Source organism: Oncorhynchus tshawytscha, linkage group LG09, assembly GCF_018296145.1.
Source record: "Oncorhynchus tshawytscha isolate Ot180627B linkage group LG09, Otsh_v2.0, whole genome shotgun sequence".
Taxonomy (NCBI): Eukaryota; Metazoa; Chordata; class Actinopteri; order Salmoniformes; family Salmonidae; genus Oncorhynchus; species Oncorhynchus tshawytscha.
Window position 1 is genome coordinate 44943474 of NC_056437.1, and position 21489 is coordinate 44964962.

At 41.6% G+C, this 21489-nt stretch overlaps 1 protein-coding gene across 1 annotated transcript in view; it reads right to left on the bottom strand.

The window, feature by feature from the left end:
* Positions 1-14568: 14568 nt before the first annotated feature.
* LOC112258019 (exocyst complex component 3-like) overlaps positions 14569-21489 on the bottom strand; it is a 38985-nt gene continuing 32064 nt past the window's right edge. Inside the window, exons 12-13 of the mRNA XM_024432069.2 lie at positions 18832-18953; positions 14569-16237 (exon numbers count right to left, since the gene is read on the bottom strand). Coding sequence (XP_024287837.1) covers positions 15919-16237; positions 18832-18953 — 441 coding nt within the window. The 3' untranslated portion in view covers positions 14569-15918. The remainder of the gene's footprint in view (positions 16238-18831; positions 18954-21489) is intronic.

The following is a 21489-nucleotide window of genomic DNA, read 5'->3' on the forward strand; positions in this document are numbered from 1 at the left end:
TCTTAAGTTCAATGTGTTTCCATCACATTTTCAACTCTACCGATAGTTTTGTAACAAAAACTGTTGCATTAAATAGCAAATGTGCCTACTATGGTCTTGGCAGATGTGCTCTAGCCAACAGTTTGCAGATACAGTGCGGGTAGGCTGTGTGGATAGGCTAGTCTACATGAGGAGCTTTGTATTTGTCAAACAGCATTCCAGCATTGATCATCATGTCACCAGAATTAGACCCTCAATATTTATTGGAAAGGAGCATCAAGATCACTGCACTTTCACCACCCTGTGAATTTTAGCGTAATTTATTTCATCTGTAGCCAAAAAACTGCATGGTTTCCATAGTCGTAGTGGGACTCCAAGTTTACTTCGATATGGTGGTTGTTATATCACTATTTCTGCATAAAGGTGTTTCCACCACCATTTCTCGCATAATACTGTACATTTTACCGACACAAAAACATCCTACCATGTTGAACGAACTAATTATCTGTCGACATTTATAAAACTGTACCGAAACTTCCTGTTTCAATCACAACTGACTTGATTTTTTAAAATTAGGTATGACTCACATAAAAACTGTGAATGGAAATGTGGTTAGTGTAATTTAATATTTATGTTGAACATACAAAATTACCATAATTGACATCAGTCCTCATTTAAGTATGCTTACCTACATATAAAAGCCAGGGAGCAGACCTAAAGGCATTTTTTGTAATATCATTGAAATGAGTCAAATTGCTATGCAAATCTCCCGTCTAATATTTGCATTGCTGGTATGACTGTTTTGACTTCACAACCGCCTGTTAGAGCTCTGTAATTTCCAAAATAAACATCAGGTAACATTTTTCAAGAATTCAACTGTTCTGCCTTATTATTATTCGACCATGCTGGTCATTTATGAACATTTGAACATCTTGGCCATGTTCTGTTATAATCTCCACCCGGCACAGCCAGAAGAGGACTGGCCACCCCACATAGCCTGGTTCCTCTCTAGGTTTCTTCCTAGGTTTTGGCCTTTCTAGGGAGTTTTTCCTAGCCACCGTGCTTCTACACCTGCATTGCTTGCTGTTTGGGGTTTTAGGCTGGGTTTCTGTACAGCACTTTGAGATATCAGCTGATGTACGAAGGGCTATATAAATAAATTTGATTTGATTTGATTTGATTTGATTTGAATTTGGTGACAGCAGCCAGGTAAACTGAACCAAAGCATGGATTGCTGTCTCTCCGTGTCCAAAGACTGCTTACAGGGTAAGGACACAAACATGTAATTGTGTAATTTGGGTGAACTATCCCTTTAAGTTTGTCCAATTGAGATACAATCTTTTTCTCAAAAGAGACATGGAAAAGGGATGACATTTACAGTGTTAAGGTTTGGACAGTCTGATGACCTAAAGGAATAGTTCAACTTTCTTACTCATCATTATTCATGAAACATAAAGTGCATTCATTTCTAAACGGTATAACAGATATGAATGACAATACCCTCAAATAAAAGGTGGCATTCTGTATTGTAACCTCATATAAAACATTTGATCTCAAATCCAAAATATTGGTGTTTAGAGCCAAATTAAATGTTTTAGCTTCATTGTCCAAATTAATATGTAGTGGAGTGTATCTCTCCTACCTCTTCTGTCACTGCCATGTCTGGTCAATAAAATATAGGAAATATTCAGAGTTAAACACAACAACAAAAAATATAGACCGTGATGGACCCCAACATAGTATTTTGGGCATATAAATAATGTCATTGTGCAATAGATTGTATTTCTATAAATTCGAGCTCCTGTTTGCATTATGAAAACGAGGTGAGGTGATCTGTCCTGTGTGTAATGAGTGTAGACAGTGCTCCTGTATCGCAACCAGATCTCTAAGGACAGGGGATGTGGTCGCATAAATAAAGAAAGCTGCATACGCACGCAGGATGAATAAGGCATCCCTCTGTGTTTTTCTCACTATTATTCAAATGTCCAAACAGTTTACTCAAAGGAAAACAAATATCCCAGACACTTTGGATGTTTACAGTGTCAGTGACATCATGCAACTCAGGCCCAACAAAATATTTATAGGGACATACTTTGGCCAATTCAGTCTTGTGTTTCGTGGCATTGTATTATTATTTTTGAAATATGGGCGATCTCTCTCACTTTGTCAGAATTATGAATTGCCCTCAAGCCAGAATTAATCTTGTGTAGAAAAAATGTAAACACAATTAACGAAGTATAGAAATGAATGAATGAATAACTTATTATTAAACCCTGAGCATATTTTTGATAGGGTTGTTTATAGTTCTCCTTATCTTTCTGCACGTTCTCATATTGAGTTTGATCCGTTTTCACAATGAATATGTATTTTTTGTGCATGACATGACACATTTTAAAAACACAAGCATGGAACCTTAAATTTGACTTTGTGGCTTACATGATTTCGTCTTAGAGAGAACACTTGTGGAAGACGTCTAAGTCAGATTAGATTTTATCAAGGTTATTTTACGAAGCCCTCTGAACAAAAGTGTACATCTGCTTCTCATGTTCTGGTCAAGGGTAATAATTTAAGGTGGACATGGATACTGACACAAACAGGGTGGGTGATCCACCAGCCAGGAATCCAGACAAAAATACTGAGGCCTCTGCATCCCAAATGGCACCCTATTCCACTTATAGTGCACTACTTTTGACCAGGGAGCCCAGAGGTCCTGGTCAAAAGTGGTGCACTGTATAGGGAAGAGGGAGCCATTTGGGATGCACCCTGAGTCTTATTCTCAGTTCACAGGTTACGGAACCATATGTCTCCTACAGGGCTAAATAAAGAGTAACCTGATGGATACACTGTGATAACATAAATCAGGATATCCCATCGGGTTTGACGAAGTGCCCTATTGTTTTGATTCAAGTGGGTAGCCATCCTGACAGACGCAGAGCAGACGTATACAGTAGTGGAAGAGGACATGGGGTTCTATTGAGTCTTCCTCTGTCGGCCTGTGGCGTGTTATGGCGGGCTGCATTGTGATGTGTTGTTTATAGGAACGTTGTTAAGCAAGCTGTAGGCAGTCGATGCCACAACCCTGCCCTGCTGGGTCGTCACCTGCTAGGAGAGAAAGAGTGCCCACTGGGCACACACTGGTTGAATCAACATTGTTTCAACGTAATGTGATGTGGAATCAACGTGAAAAATACATTGGATTTGAAAAACATAATCAACCAGTACTGTTTTCCTTCTCAATTCAACCAGCGTTGTAAACAATGTTGTTAACAGGATGAAAAATATTTTTTACGTTTCTATGTGGAATTTTTGATGCAATTTCAACTTATACATAGTTCTGATGATTATGTTTAAATTAGATTGATGTAAGAACCAGTTAGTCAGGTTAAGTCAATGTATTAACGGGGATGTTTTACCCTAATTTCAATGTTGACAATGCTAGTTGAAAATAGTACTGGTTGATTACTTTTTTCAAATCCAATGCATTTTCCAAGTTGATTCCACATCACAATACTTTGAAACAATGTTGATTCAACCAGTATGTGCCCACGTGGGTGGACACAACTCAACCTTGAGGCACACTCAGGCCAGAACCTTGTATTTATAATCAAAGGGAATAGATGGTTGCTGTGCTCCAGACTGGGCCAACCCCTTCTCTCCCTCCCTCCTCAACACAGCCAGGCAAATCCAGAGCAAACAACAACAAAAAAATGTAGGAACCAAACCATGAAAATGTGTATTCATTGAGCGGAAAAAGAGAGGGGGAGGCGGTTGAGGCTTTGTTTTCCGAAAACAAACAGTGGATTGTTGGTGATTAAGTCAGATGGGTTTTCCAGTGCTGGCCAGTATTAATTAGGAGGAAGCTGGGTGGTTCTTCCCAGGGACTTCATTGTGATATTCTGTTGCTGTTGCGCCATTAAAGGACCTGATCAGTGGGAACCTCCATGTACATGAGCTCATTTGGTTCCTGCCCCTACCTGCCTGCCTCTGCCAAAAAGGTTGGTCCTTGCCTGGAATACACACCGGTGGCATCCGTGTCCGTAGTGTTCTAGGTATATGAAAGGATTTCTGATGATGCCGTTAGATATCCATATACATTTGAGTCAGCCAGCCAAGCTCAACATTCAAAGCAATGCCAAACTTAAATTGACTTACTTCCTGTCCTTTACAAGACTTGCCTAAATGGACAAAACATTGTGCTTTTCTAGGTCAAATAGCCTAGTCTCACAGTGTTCTGTACACTTTGGATGTTTCAACAGGGTTAGCATTGGAGCTAACATGGCTACAGCTAAAGGGTTAGCTCCAATCAACCGGTGGTGTAAAGTACTTAAGTAAAAATACTTGAAAGTACTACTTAAGTTGGATTTTTTTTGGTACCTGTACTTTACTTTATTTATATTTTTGACAACTTTTACTTTCACTTCGCTACATTCCTATAGAAATAATGTACTTTTTACTCCTTATATTTTCCCTGACACCAAAAAATAGTCATTACATTTGGAAAGCTTAGCAGGGCAGGAAAATTGTCTAATTCACGCACTTCGTGGGTGACTGTTGTCTGTGTGCAGAGGGTCCCTGGTTCGAGCCCGGATATGGGCGAGGGGACGGTCTAAAGTTATATTGTTACATTGATGCTGTTGACCCAGATCACTGGTTGCCACGGCTTTTGTGGAGCGATGGGTAACGATGCTTCGTGGGTGACTGTTGTCTGTGTGCAGAGGGTCCCTGGTTCGAGCCCGGGTATGGGCGAGGGGACGGTCTAAAGTTATATTGTTACATTGATGCTGTTGACCCAGATCACTGGTTGCCACGGCTTTTGTGGAGCGATGGGTAACGATGCTTCTTGAGTGACTGGTTGATGTGTGCAGAGGGTCCCTGGTTCAAGCCCAGGTTGGGGCGAGGAGCGGGACGGAAGCTATTCTGTTACATTGATGCTGTTGACCCGGATCACTGGTTGCTGCGGAAAAGGAGGAGGTCAAAAAGGAGGTGAGTGTAACCGATGTGAAATGGCTAGCTAGTTAGCGGTGGTGCGTGCTAATAGCATTTCAATCGGTGATGTCACTTGCTCTGAGACCTTGAAGTAGTGGTTCCCCTTGCTCTGCAAGGGCCGTAGCCTTTGTTCGAGCAATGGGTAACGATGCTTCGAGGGTGACTGTTGATGTGTGCAGAGGGTTCCTGGTTCAAGCCCAGCTTGGGGCGAGGAGAGGGACGGACTAAAGTTATACTGTTACACCTCTGATCTGGCAGACTCACTAAACACACATGCTTTGTTTGTAAATTATGTATGAGCACAACTGTGTCCCTGGCTATCCGTAAATATAAAAAACAAGAACATCTGGTTTGCTTAATATAAGGAATGAAAAATGATTTATACTTTTACTTTTGATACTTAAGTACATTTAATACCAAATACTTTTAGACTTTTACTCAAGTAGTATTTTACTGGGTGACTTTCAGTTTTACTTGAGTCATTTTCTTTTGAGGTATCTTTACACTTACACAAGTATGAAAATTGTGTACTTTCTCCACCACTGCAATCAATTTTTATATTGACTGGCTAAGTTTAAGCTTTGATCAAAGCTTTAAATTGTTTTATTGTGAGTGAAAGTCGCACCTATTGTTTATCTTAGGTCAATATATGAGGACATTTCTTGATCTAAACTTACCCTCGCAGTGATGCTGCAAGTACAAGCTAAGTATTAGTAACTTGTTTTGATTATTTTCTGAGTCCTGTCTGTTTCAAATGTTTAGGTTACTTTGCACACTTTGTTTGTGCGTTTACAAGAGGAAATGTCAACCATAGTGTTTACGTAGCATAGTGACAGGAGGCAAGATGCAATAACCATTGGCAGGAAGAAACTGTGAAAGTTAGGCAAAAATTATATCGTAGTACAATTTAAGTTTTTCTACCAAGTATTTCTCCCAACTTGTTTAGGCCTGTATTACAGATATATTCCACGTTATGGCCGACTCATCTCAGAATCGGCTTCCTATCGCATCACTGGCCTGGGGAGACTACAGTATGTGGCAAACCTGATACACAAACATAGAGAGTACCTCAAAACTGTTAAAGGGGGAGAGAGAGAGGAAAAGAGAAGAGGGAGGATTAGGAAAGGATTGATGACAACCCCAGTCAGAGGAAGAGCGAGGAGAGACATGACAGACAAAGTGAGCTGACAGGGGAGATAAGAATGCTGTGGACGGAAACTTTCATGTCTGGTATTCTAACCATGGGGAATGAAGTCTGTAGACTAACCTTTCCTCTTTGTTTCAGATGACAGAGCAGCCTGGCACCAGGGACAGTCGACCATGCTGTCAACTTTGGTTGTCTGACAACTGAAGACTTCCTAACTCTATTGTTTACCCATAGGGTTGCAAAATTTGAGTACCTTTCCCAAAATCCCAACCTTTTTCAGAATGACATGTTGGAGGATTCCTGCTTATTCCCTCTTGATTCCAGGAAACTTCCAGACAGGACTTTGGGAAGTTAACAGAATTTTGCAAATCTACCCTGGTAGTTCAGTGGCCTTGTGGTTAGTATACGCCCTGAGATTGGAAGGTTGGGAATCCAATCACTGTCATACCAATGATGCATCTCCACTTGGCAGAGTAGAAACAGTGCCTTACAAAAGTATTCATCCCCCTTGGCGTTTTTCCTATTTTGTTGCATTACAACCTGTAATTTAAATAGATTTTTATTTGTATTTAATGTATTGGAGATACACAAAATACTGAAATGAAAAAAATTACTTGTTTCAAAAAATTCCAAAAAAGAAAAGTGATGCGTGCATATGTATTCACCCCTGTGCTATGAAGCCCCTAAATAAGATATGGTGCAACCAATTACCTTCAGAAGTCACATAATTAGTTAAATAAATGATCTGTCACATGATCTCAGTATATATTCTCCTGTTCTGAAAGGCCCCAGAGTCTGCAACACACTAAGCAAGGGGCACCATCGACCATACGACATCATGAAGACCAAGGAGCTCTCCAAACAGGTCAGGGACAAAGTGGGGGAGAAGTACAGATCAGAGTTGGGTTATAAAAAAATATCAGAAATGTTGAACATCCCACAGAGCACCAATAAATCCATTATTAAAAATGGAAAGAATATGGCACCATAACAAACCTGCCAAGATAGTGCCGCCCACCACAACTCACAGACCAGGCAAGGAGGGCATTAATCAGAGAGACAACAAAGACACCAAAGATAAGGAGAAGGGAGCTGTGAAGCTCCACAGCAAAGATTGGGGTATCTGTCCATAGGACCACTTTAAGCTGCACACTCCACAGAGCTGGGCTTTAGGGAAGAGTGGCCAGAAAAAAGCCATTGCTTAAAGAAAAAAATAGGCAATCACGTTTGGTGTTCGACCAAAAGTCATGTGGGAGACTCCCCAAACATATTGGAAGAAGGTACTCTGGTCAGATGAGACTAAAATTGAGCTTTTTGGCCATTAAGGAAAATGCTATGTCTGGAGAAAACTCAACTCTTCACATCACCCCGAGATTACCATCCATGTTTTTCATCGACAGTGACTGGGAGACTGGTCAGAATTGAAGGAATGATGGATAGCTCTAAATACAGTGAAATTCTGGTGTGAAACCTGTTTCAGTCTTCCAGAGTTTTGAGACTAGGACGGAGGTTCCCCTTCCAGCAGGACAATGACCCTAAGAATACTGCAAAAGCAACACTCGAGTGGTTTAAGGGGAAACATGTAAATGTCTTGGAATGGCCTAGTCAAAACCCAGACCTCAATCCAATTGAGAATCTGTGGTATGACTTAAAGAATGCTGTACACCAGCAGACCCCATCCAACTCGAAGGAGCTGGAGCGGTTTTGCCTTGAAGAACAGGCAAAAATCCCAGTAGCTAGATGTGCCAAGCTTATAGAGACATACCCCATGAGACTTGCAGCTGTAATTGCTGCAAAAGGTGGCTCTACAAAGTATTGACTTTGGGGGGGTGGATAGTTATGCACGCTCAAGTTTTCTGTTGTTTTGTCCTATTTGTTGTTTGTTTCACAGTAAAAAAATATTTGTATCTTCAAAGTGGTAGGCATGTTGTGTAAATCAAATGATACAAACCACCAAAAATCTATTTTAATTCCAGGCTTTAAGGCAACAAAATAGGAAAAACGCCAAGGTGGGTGAATACTTTCGCAAGCCACTGTACACTATATAATGCCTTCGGAAAGTATTCAGACCCCTTGATTCAGACCCCCTTCCACATTTTGTTACATTACAGCCTTATTCTAAAATGTATTTCTTTCTTCATCAATAGTGACAAAGCAAAAACAGGTTTTTAGACATTTTTGTTAATTAATTAAACACAAATAACTGAAATATCACATTTAGATAAGTATTCAGACACTTTACTCAGTACTTTGTTGAAGCACTTTTGCCAGCGATTACAGCATCAAGTCTTCTTGGGTATGACTCTACGAGCTTGGCACAGCTGTATTTGGGGAGTTTCTCCCAATCTTCTCTGCAGATCCTCTCAAGCTTTGTCAGGATGGATGGGGAGCGTTGCTGCACAGCTATTTTCAGGTCTTTCCAGAGATGTTTTATCAGGTTCAAGTCCGGCCTTTGGCTGGGCCACTCAAGAACATTGAGGGACTTGTCCCGAAGCCACTCCTGCATTGTCTTGATTGTGTGCTTAGTGTTGTTGTCCTGTTGGAAAGTGAACTTTCAACCCAGTCTGAGGTCCTGAGCTCTCTGGAACAGGGTTTCATCAAGGATCTCTCTGTACTTTGCTCCATTCATCTTTCCCTCGATTCTGACTAGTCTCCCATTCCCTGCTGCTGATAAACACCCCCACAGCATGATGCTGACATCAACATGCTTCACTGTAGGGATGGTGCCAGGTTTCCTCCAGCTGTGGTGCTTGGCATTCAGGCCAACGAGTTCAATCTTGGTTTCATCAGACCAGAGGAACTTGTTTCTCATGGTCTGAGAATCTTTAGGTGCCTTTAGTCAAACTCCAAGGAGGCTGTCAAGTGCCTTTTACTGGAGAGTGGCTTCCGTCTGGCCACTCTACCATAAAGGCATGATTGGTGGAGTGCTGCAGAGATGGCTGTCCTTCTGGAAGATCTCCCATCTGCACAAAGGAACTCTAGAGCTTTGTCAGAGTGATCATCGAGTTCTTGGTCACCTCCTTGACCAAGGCCCTTCTCCCCCAGTTTGGTCGGGTGGCCAGCCATAGGAAGAGTCTTTGAGCGGGTTGAGAGTTTCAAGTTCCTTTGTGTCCACATAACCAATGAATGATCATGGTCCAAACACACTAAAACATTTGTGAATAGGGCACAACAACACCTTTCCCCCCCAGGAGACTGAAAGGATTTGGCATGGGTCCCCAGATCCTCAAAAAGTTAAACAACTGCACCATCGAGAGCATCCTGACTGGCTGCATCACTGCCTGGTATGGCAACTGCTTGGCATCTGACATAAGGCGCTACAGAGGGTAGTACGTACGGCCCAGTACATCACCAGGGCCAAGATTCCTGCCATCATGACCTATATACTAGGCGGTGTTAGAGGAAGGCCCAAAAATTGTCAAAGACTCCAGTCACCCAAGTCATAGACTGTTCTCTCTGCTACCGCACGGCAAGAGGTACCGGAGTACCAAGTTTAGGACCAAAAGGCTTCTTAAAACCTGTTTGGGATAAGGGGCAGCATTTTCAGCATACTTCCTTTGACATGTTTCTACGAACTATAATATGACTTTTCTTCTGAACTTTCGCCTGGACTTGCCCGCTTGTCATGAGTTTTGATTTGTGAACTGAACGTGCTAATAAAAGGAGGTATTTGTACATAAATGATGGACTTTATCGAACAAATCAAACAATAATCAAATTTATTGTGGAACTGGGATTCCTGGGAGTGTATTCTGATGAAGATCATCAAAGGTAAGTGAATATTTATAATGCTATTTCTGACTTCTGTTGACTCCACAACATGGCGGATATCTGTATGACTTGTTTTGTTGTCTGAGCACTGTACTCAGATTATTGCATGGTTTGCATTTTCGGTAAAGTTTTTTTTATATCTGACACAGCGGTTGCATTAAGGAGAAGTATATCTCTAATTCTGTGCACAACACTTGTATCTTATATTAAAGTTTATGATGACTATTTCTGTAAATTGATGGGGCTCTCTGCAAATTCACCGGATGTTTTCGAGGCACAACATAACTGAACAATAATGTGCCAATGTAAACAGATTTTTGGATATAAATATGAACTTTATCGAACAAACATACATGTATTGGTTAACATGAAGTCCTTTGAGTGCCTTCTGATGAAGATCATCAAAGGTTAGTGATTAATTTGATCTCTATTTCTGCTTTTTGTGACTCCTCTCTTTGACTGGAAAATGGATGTATGTGTTTTTGTGACTAGGCTCTGACCTAACATAATCATATGTTGTGCTTTCGCTGTAAAGCCTTTTTGAAATCGGACACAATGGGTAGATTAACAAGAAGTTAAGCTTAATTTGGTGTATTGCACTTGTGAATGTATGAAAGCTAGCGGAACCCCTAGCCATAAGAAGTTTAACAGCTTCTACCCCAAGTCATAAGACTGCTGAACAATTCACTTCTTATGGCTGCAGGGGTAGTATTGAGTAGCTTGGATGAAAAGGTGCCCATTGTAAACGACCAGCTCCTCAGTCTCAGTTGCTTATATATGCATATTATTATTAGTATTGGATAAAAAACACTCTAAAGTTTTCAAAACTGTCAAAATATTGTCTGTGAGTATAACAGAGCTGATATTGCAGGCGAAACCCTGAGGAAAATCAACAGGAAGTGGCTACTATTTTGAAAACTCCATGTTCCATAGCCTCCCTTTGCTCTAGTTAAAGGGATATCAACCAGATTCCTTTTCCTATCGCTTGCTCAAGGTGTCAACAGTCTTCAGACATAGTTTCAGGCTTTTATTTCGAAAAATGAGCCAGAACGATAACATCGCGTCAAGTGGTCACATGAATTTTGCTCGTGCAACAGAGTTGCCATTGCTTTTCCCTCTCCTACTGATAAAGACATTTGCAGTTGATATATTATTGATTATATATTTTAAAAACAACCTGAGGATTGATTATAAAAAACGTTTGACATGTTTCTGTGGACATTACAGAAACTATTTGGAATTTGTCTGAGTTGTCGTGACTGCTCTTTCCTCTGGATTTCTTTATTTTTTTTAATTACCCCTTTTTCGAGGTATCCAATTGTTAGTAGCTACTATCCCACCACAGGAATCGCTGGTGCGCGATGAGACAAGGATATCCTTACCAGCCAAACCCTTCCTAACGACGCTAGGCCAATTGTGCATCTCCCCACAGACCTCCCGGTCGTGGCCGGTTATGACAGAGCCTGGGCGCGAACCCAGTCTCTGCGCCACCCGGGAGGCCTCCCATGGATTTCTGAACATAACGTGTCAAACAAACTGAGGTATTTTGGATATAAAAATAATCTTTATGGAACAAAAGTAACATTTGTTGTGTGATTGGGAGTCTCGTTAGTGAAAACATCCGAAGATCATCTAAGGTAAACAATGAATTTGATTGCATTTCTGATTTTCGTGACCAGCTACTTGATGCTAAGTGTACTTAATGTTTTGTCGAGTGATCGATAAACTTACACAAACACTTGGATTGCTTTCGCTGTAAAGCACATTTTCCAAATCTAACACGACAGGTGGATTAACAAAAGGCTAAGCTGTGTTTTCCTATATTGCACTTGTGATTTCATGAATATAAATATTTTTAGTAATATTCATTGAATGTAGCGCTATGCAATTCAGCGGTTGTTGATGACAATTATCCCGTTAATGGGATTGCAGCCATAACAAGTCAATCCCCCTGTATATAGCCACGTTATTGTTATGTAATTTTTTTTTTTATTATTTAAAAAAAACTTTTGTTCATTTAGTAAATATTTTCTTAACTGTATTTCTTGAACTGCATTGTTGGTAAAGGGCTTTAAGTAAGCATTTCACGGTGAGATATACACCTGTTGTATTCGGCACATGTGACAAATAACATTTGATTTGATTTGGTGGTTCCAAACTTCTTCCATTTAAGTATGATGGAGGCCAATGTGTTCTTGATGACCTTCCATGATGCAGACATTTTTTGGTACCCTTCCCCAGATCTGTGCCTCGGCGCAATCCTGTCTCTGAGGTCTACGGACAGTTCCTTCAACCTCATAGCTTGGTTTATGCTCTGACATGCACTGTCAACTGTGGGACCTTATATAGACAGGTGTGTGTCTTTCCAAATCCTCTCCAATAAATTGAATTTACCACAGGTGGACTCCAATCAAGTTGTAGAAATATCTCAAGGATGTTCAATGGAAACAGGATGCAACTCAATTTCAAGTCTCACAGCAAAGGGTCTGAATATTATGTAAATTAGCTATTTCTGTTTTTTATTTTTCATACATTTGCAAAAATGTCTCAACCTGTTTTAGCTTTGTCATTATGGGGTATTGTGTTTAGATTGCTGAAGATTTTTTGTATTTTTTAAATCCATTTTGGAATAAGGCTGTAATGTAACAAAATGTAGAAAATGTCATGGGTCTGAATAATTCCAAAGGTACTGTATATAGAAAAGTATGAGGACACCCCTTAAAATGAGTGGATTTGGCTATTTCAGCCACACCCGTTGCTGACAGGTGTATAAATATGAGCATGCAGCCATGCAATCTCCATATAGAAACATTGTCAGTAGAAATGTCTTACTGAAGAGCTCAGTGACTTTCAACGTGGCACCATCATAGGATGCCACCTTTCTAACAGGTCAGTTCGTCAAATTTCTGCCCTGCTAGAGCTGCCCCAGTCAACTGAAAGTGCTGTTATTGTGAAATTGAAACGTATAGGAGCGACAACGTCTCAGCCGCAAAGTGGTAGGCCACACAAGCTTACAGAAGAGAACCGCCGAGTGCTGAAGCGCATAGCGCATAGAAATCGTTTATCCTCGGTTGCAGCCCTCACTACCAAGTTCCAAACTGCCTCTGGAAGCAACTTCAGCACAATAACTGTTCGTCGGGAGTTTCATGAAATGGCTTCCCATGGCCAAGCAGTCGTACACAAGCCTGCGATCACCATGCGCAATGCCAAGCATTGGCTAGAGTGGTGTAAAGCTCACTGCCATTGGACTCTGAAGCAGTGGAAACGCATTCTCTTGAGTGATGAATCACGTTTCACCATCTGGCAGTCAGACGGACGAATCTGGGTTTGGTGGATGCCAGAAGAACGCTACCTGCCCCAATGCATAGTGCTAACTGTAAAGTTTGGTGGAAGAGGAATAATGGTCTGAGGCTGTTATTCATGGTTTGGACTATCCCCTTAGTTCCAGTGAAGGGAAAGCTTTTTTTTTAACTTACCCTGGTTGGTCTGCTGCAACCCTCCAGGACCAGGCGTGCTGGTGCAGGTGAGTCATGAATACTCACAGTAGGTAAATGGGACACTGTGTGCTATTGGTCACCATTGAAAAACAAGGTTCAAGTGGTCAATGTGAACCATCTGCTCTGAGTATAGAATTTTCTGCCATGTGTTGTAATTTTCCCATGGAAAAGGGTAAGAAATCTACACATAGACATATAGTGACATAGGCTTTTAGAGATACAGGCCAATTTAGGGAGTGTGTGAAGAGAATACACAGCACATAACGCATACTGAGGTTGTCTGACTTGTTTTGAACAGCCCATGAGTGTTTATAAAGCATGAAAAAGATCCAGCGTGGCTGAACCCACACCGACCAGCAAAAAGGAAGTTCCCTCCTAGTGCGTGGCGTAAACTTGGCTCCAATAAAAGCATCCGTTTGCCACCTCGGCGGTAGACAACACGTAGCCTTTGTTTACCACAAAACATCCCCTCGGACGAGTCTGGAGGTACGACCCTTCAGCTTCCCTTTGCAATCAAGCACCATATTGGAGCCACGGTGGAACCCAAATGGACATACAGTAGCTGCCATAACACATGGTGGAGTATTCTTGATACACACAGGAAACTGTTTAGTGTGAAAAACCCAGTACCGTTGCAGTTCTTGACACAAGCTTATACGCCTGGCACCTACTAGGCACTTAAATATTTTGTCTTGCCAATATACCCTCTGAATGGCACACATACACAATCCATGTCTCAATTGTCTCAAGGCTTAAAAATCCTTCTTTAACCTGTCTCCTCCCCTTCAGCTACACCAATTGAAGTGGATTTAAGTGACATCAATAAGGGATTTAAGTGACAAGTGACATCAATAAGGGATCACAGCTCTCAACTGGATTCACCTGGTCAGTCTGTCATGGAAAGAACATGTGTCCTTAATGTTTTGTACAGTCAGTATATACCCTTCCTCATACACTATATCAGTTTGTCAGACTGCCCTTTGGTTTGTATTGTTCACCACTGCTGTTTTCAAGATGTTCAGCATTATTCCCTTGGGCAGGAAACCACCTTTTCTGTCATCAAACATATGCTTCTCAGCACATTACATTTTGTATTTTAAAGATTAGTTTGCTCCCAAACGTGACCAAATATACAGTATGTACTTCTATATATGGCAAAATATATGCCCCTATCAAATGAGAAGTTAGTTCAATCCACCCAATCAATGGGGGTTTATTTACTCTTTGGCAACATAATAGATCATATTCATTCACAGTTGAGTGTTCAAAACATTTACAAACCATGTATATATATATATATATTTCCATACATATGTGTATCAAACAACAATACAAAGTTAGAGAAAGAGCAGAGAAAAGCTGTGCAGTATCCAAGACAAGGTTAGGATTAGGTTAAATTACCCATAGAATAAAGAGATATTGAACAACATATATATCCATAGGTCATACATTGCATTGGAATCTACAAAGCATTCAACTGGACAATAATTAGTTGGAATATGATGACAACAGTTTGAATAGTTTTGGTAACACTTTACCTTAACAGGTAAAACTTTACATTAAGGTGTACTTAAAATTATTCTTAAATTCAGAGTTCTCTGATACAGAGGGGTTGGGTTAAATGTGGAAGACACATTTACGGTGGAATCCATTCAGGTGTGTTCAGGTAGGTACCCCCTTTGTTAGTTATAAAAGTTAAACAGTTATAACACATTAGTTAGCTCTAAGTTATCGTTAAATGAATAATTAACAGTTTATTAACTACTTATTTATGTATAAAAGTATACCTTAATACAGTATTTCTCCATCCTGGTCCTGGGGACCTAAAGGGGTGAACATGTCTGTTTTGGCCCCAACACTTACACACCTGATTCACATCGAAAAGCTTGATGATGAGTTGATTCGTTGAATCAAGTGCTAGGGCAAGAACAAAAATGTACACCCTTTTCTGTCCCCAGGACCATCATTAAGAAACACTGCCTTAATGTAAAGTGTTACCCAATAAGGTTTACAAAACCATTGAAGTGATACATTCATAGATGATACGAAATCTGTGTTTCAAGTATGCCTTAAAATCAATCCAAGCAATGCAACTGTGTACTGGTTCTCATTCCAAACATGAAGAAACGTCTGAGCTCGAGGTGCAGTAGATGAGCTTGTATGTGCTATACCTGAGGTCAAGTCATTTTTTATCACATTCCTTTGAAATGTCTCTAAATGAGTGATAAGTCAATTTACAGATGAATTAAAAACGGCATTTGATAGTTTCACGTTTCTTTGGAGACTTGAATTTCTTTTTAGTAGTATGTTTCACAGTATTCGGCCCCACAGTAGTGGTCGCAGCACAGTACTCGCAGCACATAATATGATTGTTGTCAACAAACCTCTACCTATGTTATTTACAGCAGAAAGCCAAACAATTACATTACGCACCATCAGTATTAGTTAGTCATACAAATGAACACATTGATACAGAATTATGAGTGTTACGGGTGAGCCTCTGTTCTACCAATGTGCTCCATATAATTTTCCTTGAAGTCAATCATCATCCATATCCTTCTCCTCGGTCAGGCGTTCCAGTGGCAGCGTTGTTCTGTTCCTGGGGTTTTTCTTGCGGTGTCGTCGAGGCCGGGCCTCTGAGAACCAGTTGGCGAGGGTCATGGCAACGCGGATGAGGCCCAGGTTGATGCAGTGCACCTCGGAGGTGACAGGGATGTCTGAGAAGAGGGCGTGATCCCGGCATAGCAGGGCAGAGCTGCCACTGCTCTCGAAGTCTCGGACTATGTTCAGGATCTCCTCACGCTCAGCTTGACGCATCATGCCTCGCACGTTCAGCAGGGTGGAGACGTGCTTCTTCCTGCAGGGATGATGGAGGGAGAGAAGGGGAGGAAAGGGAGGGAGATAGAGACTGGAGTTAGTGCGTTTCAGTGGTTTTGATGCTGATTCATGATTCAATTATGCAGAGCAAAGGGCCATAACTTATTATGTTCAGTTGATCTATTGATAAAAAATGATGTGTATTTCACGTCAATTAGACATTATTCAACAAAGATGTGACAAAACCTTAATTGTCTTACATTTCTTCACCCAGTACATCTACCAGACTTTCCAAGTACATTTAATTTAAAGTGTGTTGCGATTTTAAATTCACTTTAACTTAAGTTTGATTTGATTTGCTGATTGTTTCAATATGAACAAGAGGAAGGGTTTGTTCACAAAGCAATCAAGGGTGGGGTGAAACTGACTGAGCCTGTAAACAAAGGTGTTAAACAGTGGTTGGTGGGGGGGAGGGGGACATATGGGACATATGGGGGAGTCCCAGTGGTGGACTGCAGACTTTGATCTCTGAAAATACCAACGGCGAGTTGCGAGCAAGAAAACAAAAGGCACTCCTTGTGCCTGAATGAGTTAACATCGTATTGACCTGCTTTAGCTCCATCCTTTGATTCCAGAGAGTGGCACCAGACTGTCTCCCGTGGGGTGGCAGGAAAAGGAAATACTCCGCAGCAGCTTCCTGTCTGCCGGGCCACGGGTCATGCGTCACATATTGGGTACGCTGCCAGCTAGCAGTCCAGTGGCTGACCCCATGAAACACACAAACACCGAGGGGCCAGGGACAGTACCTTATGGGGCTAACCATCCTCTGCCACTCAAAACAGCCCCTCGGTCCTCTCCAAGAATAGCAGGGTTAATATAAGTATGTTTCCGTGCTTCTTTTCCTTGTGTTGACCCATTGGGTCAAGAGAAAGTCTACAATGAGTGCACAAAACTTTAGGAATACCTGCTCTTTCCATGACATAGACTGACCAGGTGTGATCCCTTATTGATGTCACTTGTTAAATCCACTTCAATCAGTGTAGATAAAGGGGAGGAGACAGGGTAAAGAATAATTTTAAAGCCTTGAGACAATTGAGACATAGATTGTGTGCCATTCAGAGGGTGAATTGGCAAGAGAAAAGATTTAAGTGCCTTTGAACGGGGTATGGTAGTATGCCAGGTGCATCGGTTTGAGTGTCTCAACAACTATGACGCTGCTGCGTTTTTCAAGCTCAACAGTTTCCTTGTGTATTAAAAATGGTCCACGAAGGTGAACGGAAAGGCTCTGGATCAACGAACCGCCCTTGCTGTCTCTGCCTGGCCGGTTCCCCTCTTTCCACTGGGATTCTCTGCCTCTAACCCTATTACAGGGGCTGAGTCACTGGCTTACTAGGGCTCTTTCATACCGTCCCTAGGAGGGGTGCGTCACTTGAGTGGGTTGAGTCACTGATGTGATCTTCCTGTCTGGGTTGGCGGCCCCCCTTGTGTTGTGCCGTGGCGGAGATCTTTGTGGGCTATACTCGGCCTTGTCTCAGGATGGTAAGTTGGTTTTTAAAGATATCCCTCTAGTGGTGTGGGGGCTGTGCTTTGGCAAAGTGGGTGGGGTTATATCCTTCCTGTTTGGCCCTGTCCGGGGTGTCATCAGATGGGGCCACAGTGTCTCCTGACCCCTCCTGTCTCAGCCTCCAGTATTTATGCTGCAGTAGTTTATGTGTCGGGGGGCTAGGGTCAGTCTGTTATATCTGGAGTACTTCTCCTGTCCTATCCGGTGTCCTGTGTGAATTTAAGTATGCTCTCTCTAATTCTCTCTTTCTCTCTTTCTTTCTCTCTCTCGGAGGACATGAGCCCTAGGACCATGCCTCAGGTCTACCTGACATGATGACTCCTTGCTTTCCCCAGTCCACCTGGTCGTGCTGCTGCTCCAGTTTCAACTGTTCTGCCTGTGATTATTATTATTTGACCATGCAGGTCATTTATGAACATTTGAACATCTTGGCCATGTTCTGTTATAATCTCCACCCAGCACAGTCAGATGAGGACTGGCCACCCCACATAGCCTGGTTCCTCTATAGGTTTCTTTCTAGGTTTTGGCCTTTCTAGGGAGTTTTTCCTAGCCACCGTGCTTCTACACCTGCATTGCTTGCTGTTTGGGGTTTTAGGCTGGGTTTCTGTACAGCACTTTGAGATATCAGCCGATGTACGAAGGACTATATAAATACATTTGATTTTGATTTGATTTTAACCAAAGGACATCCAGCCAACTTGACAACTGTGGGAAGCACTGGAGTGAACATGGGCCAGCATCCCTGTGGAACGCTTTCAACACCTTGTAGAGTCCATGCCCCAACAAATTGAATCTGTTCCGAGGGGAAAAGGTGGTGCAATTCAATAGTAGGAAGGTGTTCCTAATGTTTTATACACTCAGTGTATATGTGGACTTAAATTGTGCTACCTTTGTCCATATGCCAAAAACAGCACTTATGAAACTGCACTGTGGAATGTAGGTTCTGTGTACTGTGGCATTGCGTATATAGGAAATGGGGACCAATGAATGACACTTGGCAAATTAGTTCACTGTACAATGTTTCTAAACAGTGCTCTATACTGCATTCCCCAAATGATTGAAAACTTTACCGTATGTCTGGAAACTCCTTCACCAGAACAGCAACCTCCATCTGGATGGACGGAGTGTCCTCCAGTAGAATGATGTCAGCTAGATGAGCGAGGACACTGTCCAGCCAAGAGGATCCTGACTCCTGAGAGAAGAGATATAAGATAAGTCATCATAAAAATGTGTAACACGAATGACCACCCAGAGACATATAAAAGCATTTGAAAATGCATATGCAGTCATCATTGTCCATTTTTGTCCTTAAAAGGTTTAGCTAATTTCATTGTTCTGGATGAGTTGCGTACTGTAAGTACAAAGGTCAATCATCTCCGTTGTCCATCAGCCATCAACAGATTGAAAAACCATTGTCTCAGTCCATGATTGTTGGATAAAGAATCCACCAAAACCACTCATTCATTTTAATGTAGTGTTAAATATCACTAATATGTGAAAATAATGATTTTTGTGAGCAAATGTTTCATTTTGGCGTTAAAATAAGATTGGTAGCAACATGGAAAATCATTGTGGAAACCTGTTGCAGCTCAAGTCGACTACAAAATCCACTAATCAATTCTCTATCTATGGGCTGACTGGCTAGCTAGCTAGGTAACTAGCTAACGTTAGCAAATGTAGCTACACACAATAATACCAAAGACAATATTAACATGTAAAATAACATGTAGCTAGTTAGCTGTAAAATCGCCTAAACAAACTGCACCATCAATTTAGGAGTCTACAATCTTTGGCGAACACCAAACGGGGTAGCTTATTTTTTTCTTTAAGCAATGGCTTTTTTTCTGGCCACTCTTCTATGTTCAACCTGCAGGTGATTGTGCCTCATAGTGGAGTCTAACAGGCTGACCACACCGCTCGCGTCACATGCGCGAGCCTTGCAAAATAAAATTTGAAATCTATGTTATTAAAATTATAAAATTATTGCACCCACACTGCTCGCGCGCGCCAACGAGCATCTGCGTTGCCACGGGCTAAAATAGAAATCAGTTTTATATCTGAGGCAGATCACGCTGCAAGTCCTGCCTCTCCTATCTCCTCATTGGTTCATAGAAGTAGATACCCACGTGCCATCTCCTCATCGGTTATACCCACATGGGTGTCTGAAAGACGAACAAGGTCAGTGGCAGTAATGCACCTAATTTATGAAAGATGCCAATCGCAATATAAAGTCAGGAGAAGAAAAAGCCTGGAAGGAAGAGAGATGACTAGAAACGATTCGGTTGACCTTTTTATGTGTGGATTAATTGTTGCAGTAGAGGACCATGTGCATTTCAGGTTAGCAACAGCAAGCTAGCTAAATAGGACAAATTAGCTAGCAAGTGCAAGCTAACTAATTAAATTGCCATAAATGTTTAATCCTTTTCGACCTTTCCCCAAAGTAATATAATTGGTTCAGAGTTTGTTTTGATATTTTAACCTGCGTGTCGTGATCGCATTTGGTGTGTGGGGACAAAATACATTCATGCACGATGGCGCACACGCACAGCCGATTTGGGTCCCGTGTAACATTCGCAACGGCAGATACACTTTTGATGAGATGGAAAATGTTGCCCATGGCACGTCAATTTTTTTTTTTTACCTTTATTTTACTAGGCAAGTCAGTTAAGAACAAATTCTTATTTTCAATGCCGGCCTAGGAACAGTGGGTTAACTGCCTGTTCAGGGGCAGAACGACAGATTTGTACCTTGTCAGCTCGGGGGTTTGAACTCGCAACCCTCCAGTTACTATTCCAACGCTCTAACCACTAGGCTACCATGCCGCCCCAGCAATGGTCCATGCAGTGCATTATGGGCGATTCAGAGTCAAGGAGCGGGAGTCTTTTGGGTGCTAGCTCAAAAACTCAACATTAGCACAAACTTAATCAACAAGAAGTACAACATTACAAATATTTTCTGATATGGCAAGATAATTAACTTGCTATCCTATCCGTAGGATCATATAGCTTTGGAATCGTGACACTACATACTTGAGGAAAATAGCCATGTTTCTCAACATATTTTTAAACACATACTTTGAGAAGGGATTGCATGACGATTAGCTTAGCAACCTCGTCACACAACAAATCAAATCAAATTGTATTTGTCACATGCGCCGTGTATCCCTTACCGTGAAATACTTACTTACAAGCCCTTAACCAACAATGCAGTTCAAGAAATAGAGTTAAGAAAATATTTACTAAATAAACTAAAGTAAAAAATAAAAGGTAACACAATAAAATGACATAACAATAAAAAGGCTATATACCGGGGATACCGGTAACGAGTCAATGTGCCTGGGGTACAGATTAGTTGAGGTAGTTTGTACATGTAGGATGCCGAGCAGTTGCCATACCAGGCGGTGATGCAACCGGTCAGGATGCTCTCAATGGCGTAGCTTTAGAACCTTTTGAGGATATAGGGACCCATGCCAAATCTTTTCAGTCTCCTGATGGGGAAAAGGTGTAACCATGCCCTCTTCACGACTGCCTTGGTGTGTTTGGACCATGATAGTTCGTTGGTGATGTGCACACCAAGGAACTTGAAACTCTCGACCCGCTCCACTACAGCCCCATTGATGTTAATGGGGGCCTGTTTGGCCCTCCTTTTCCTATAGTCCACGATCAGCTCCTTTGTCTTGCTCACATTGAGGGAGAGGTTGTTGACCTGGCACTACACTGCCAGGTCTC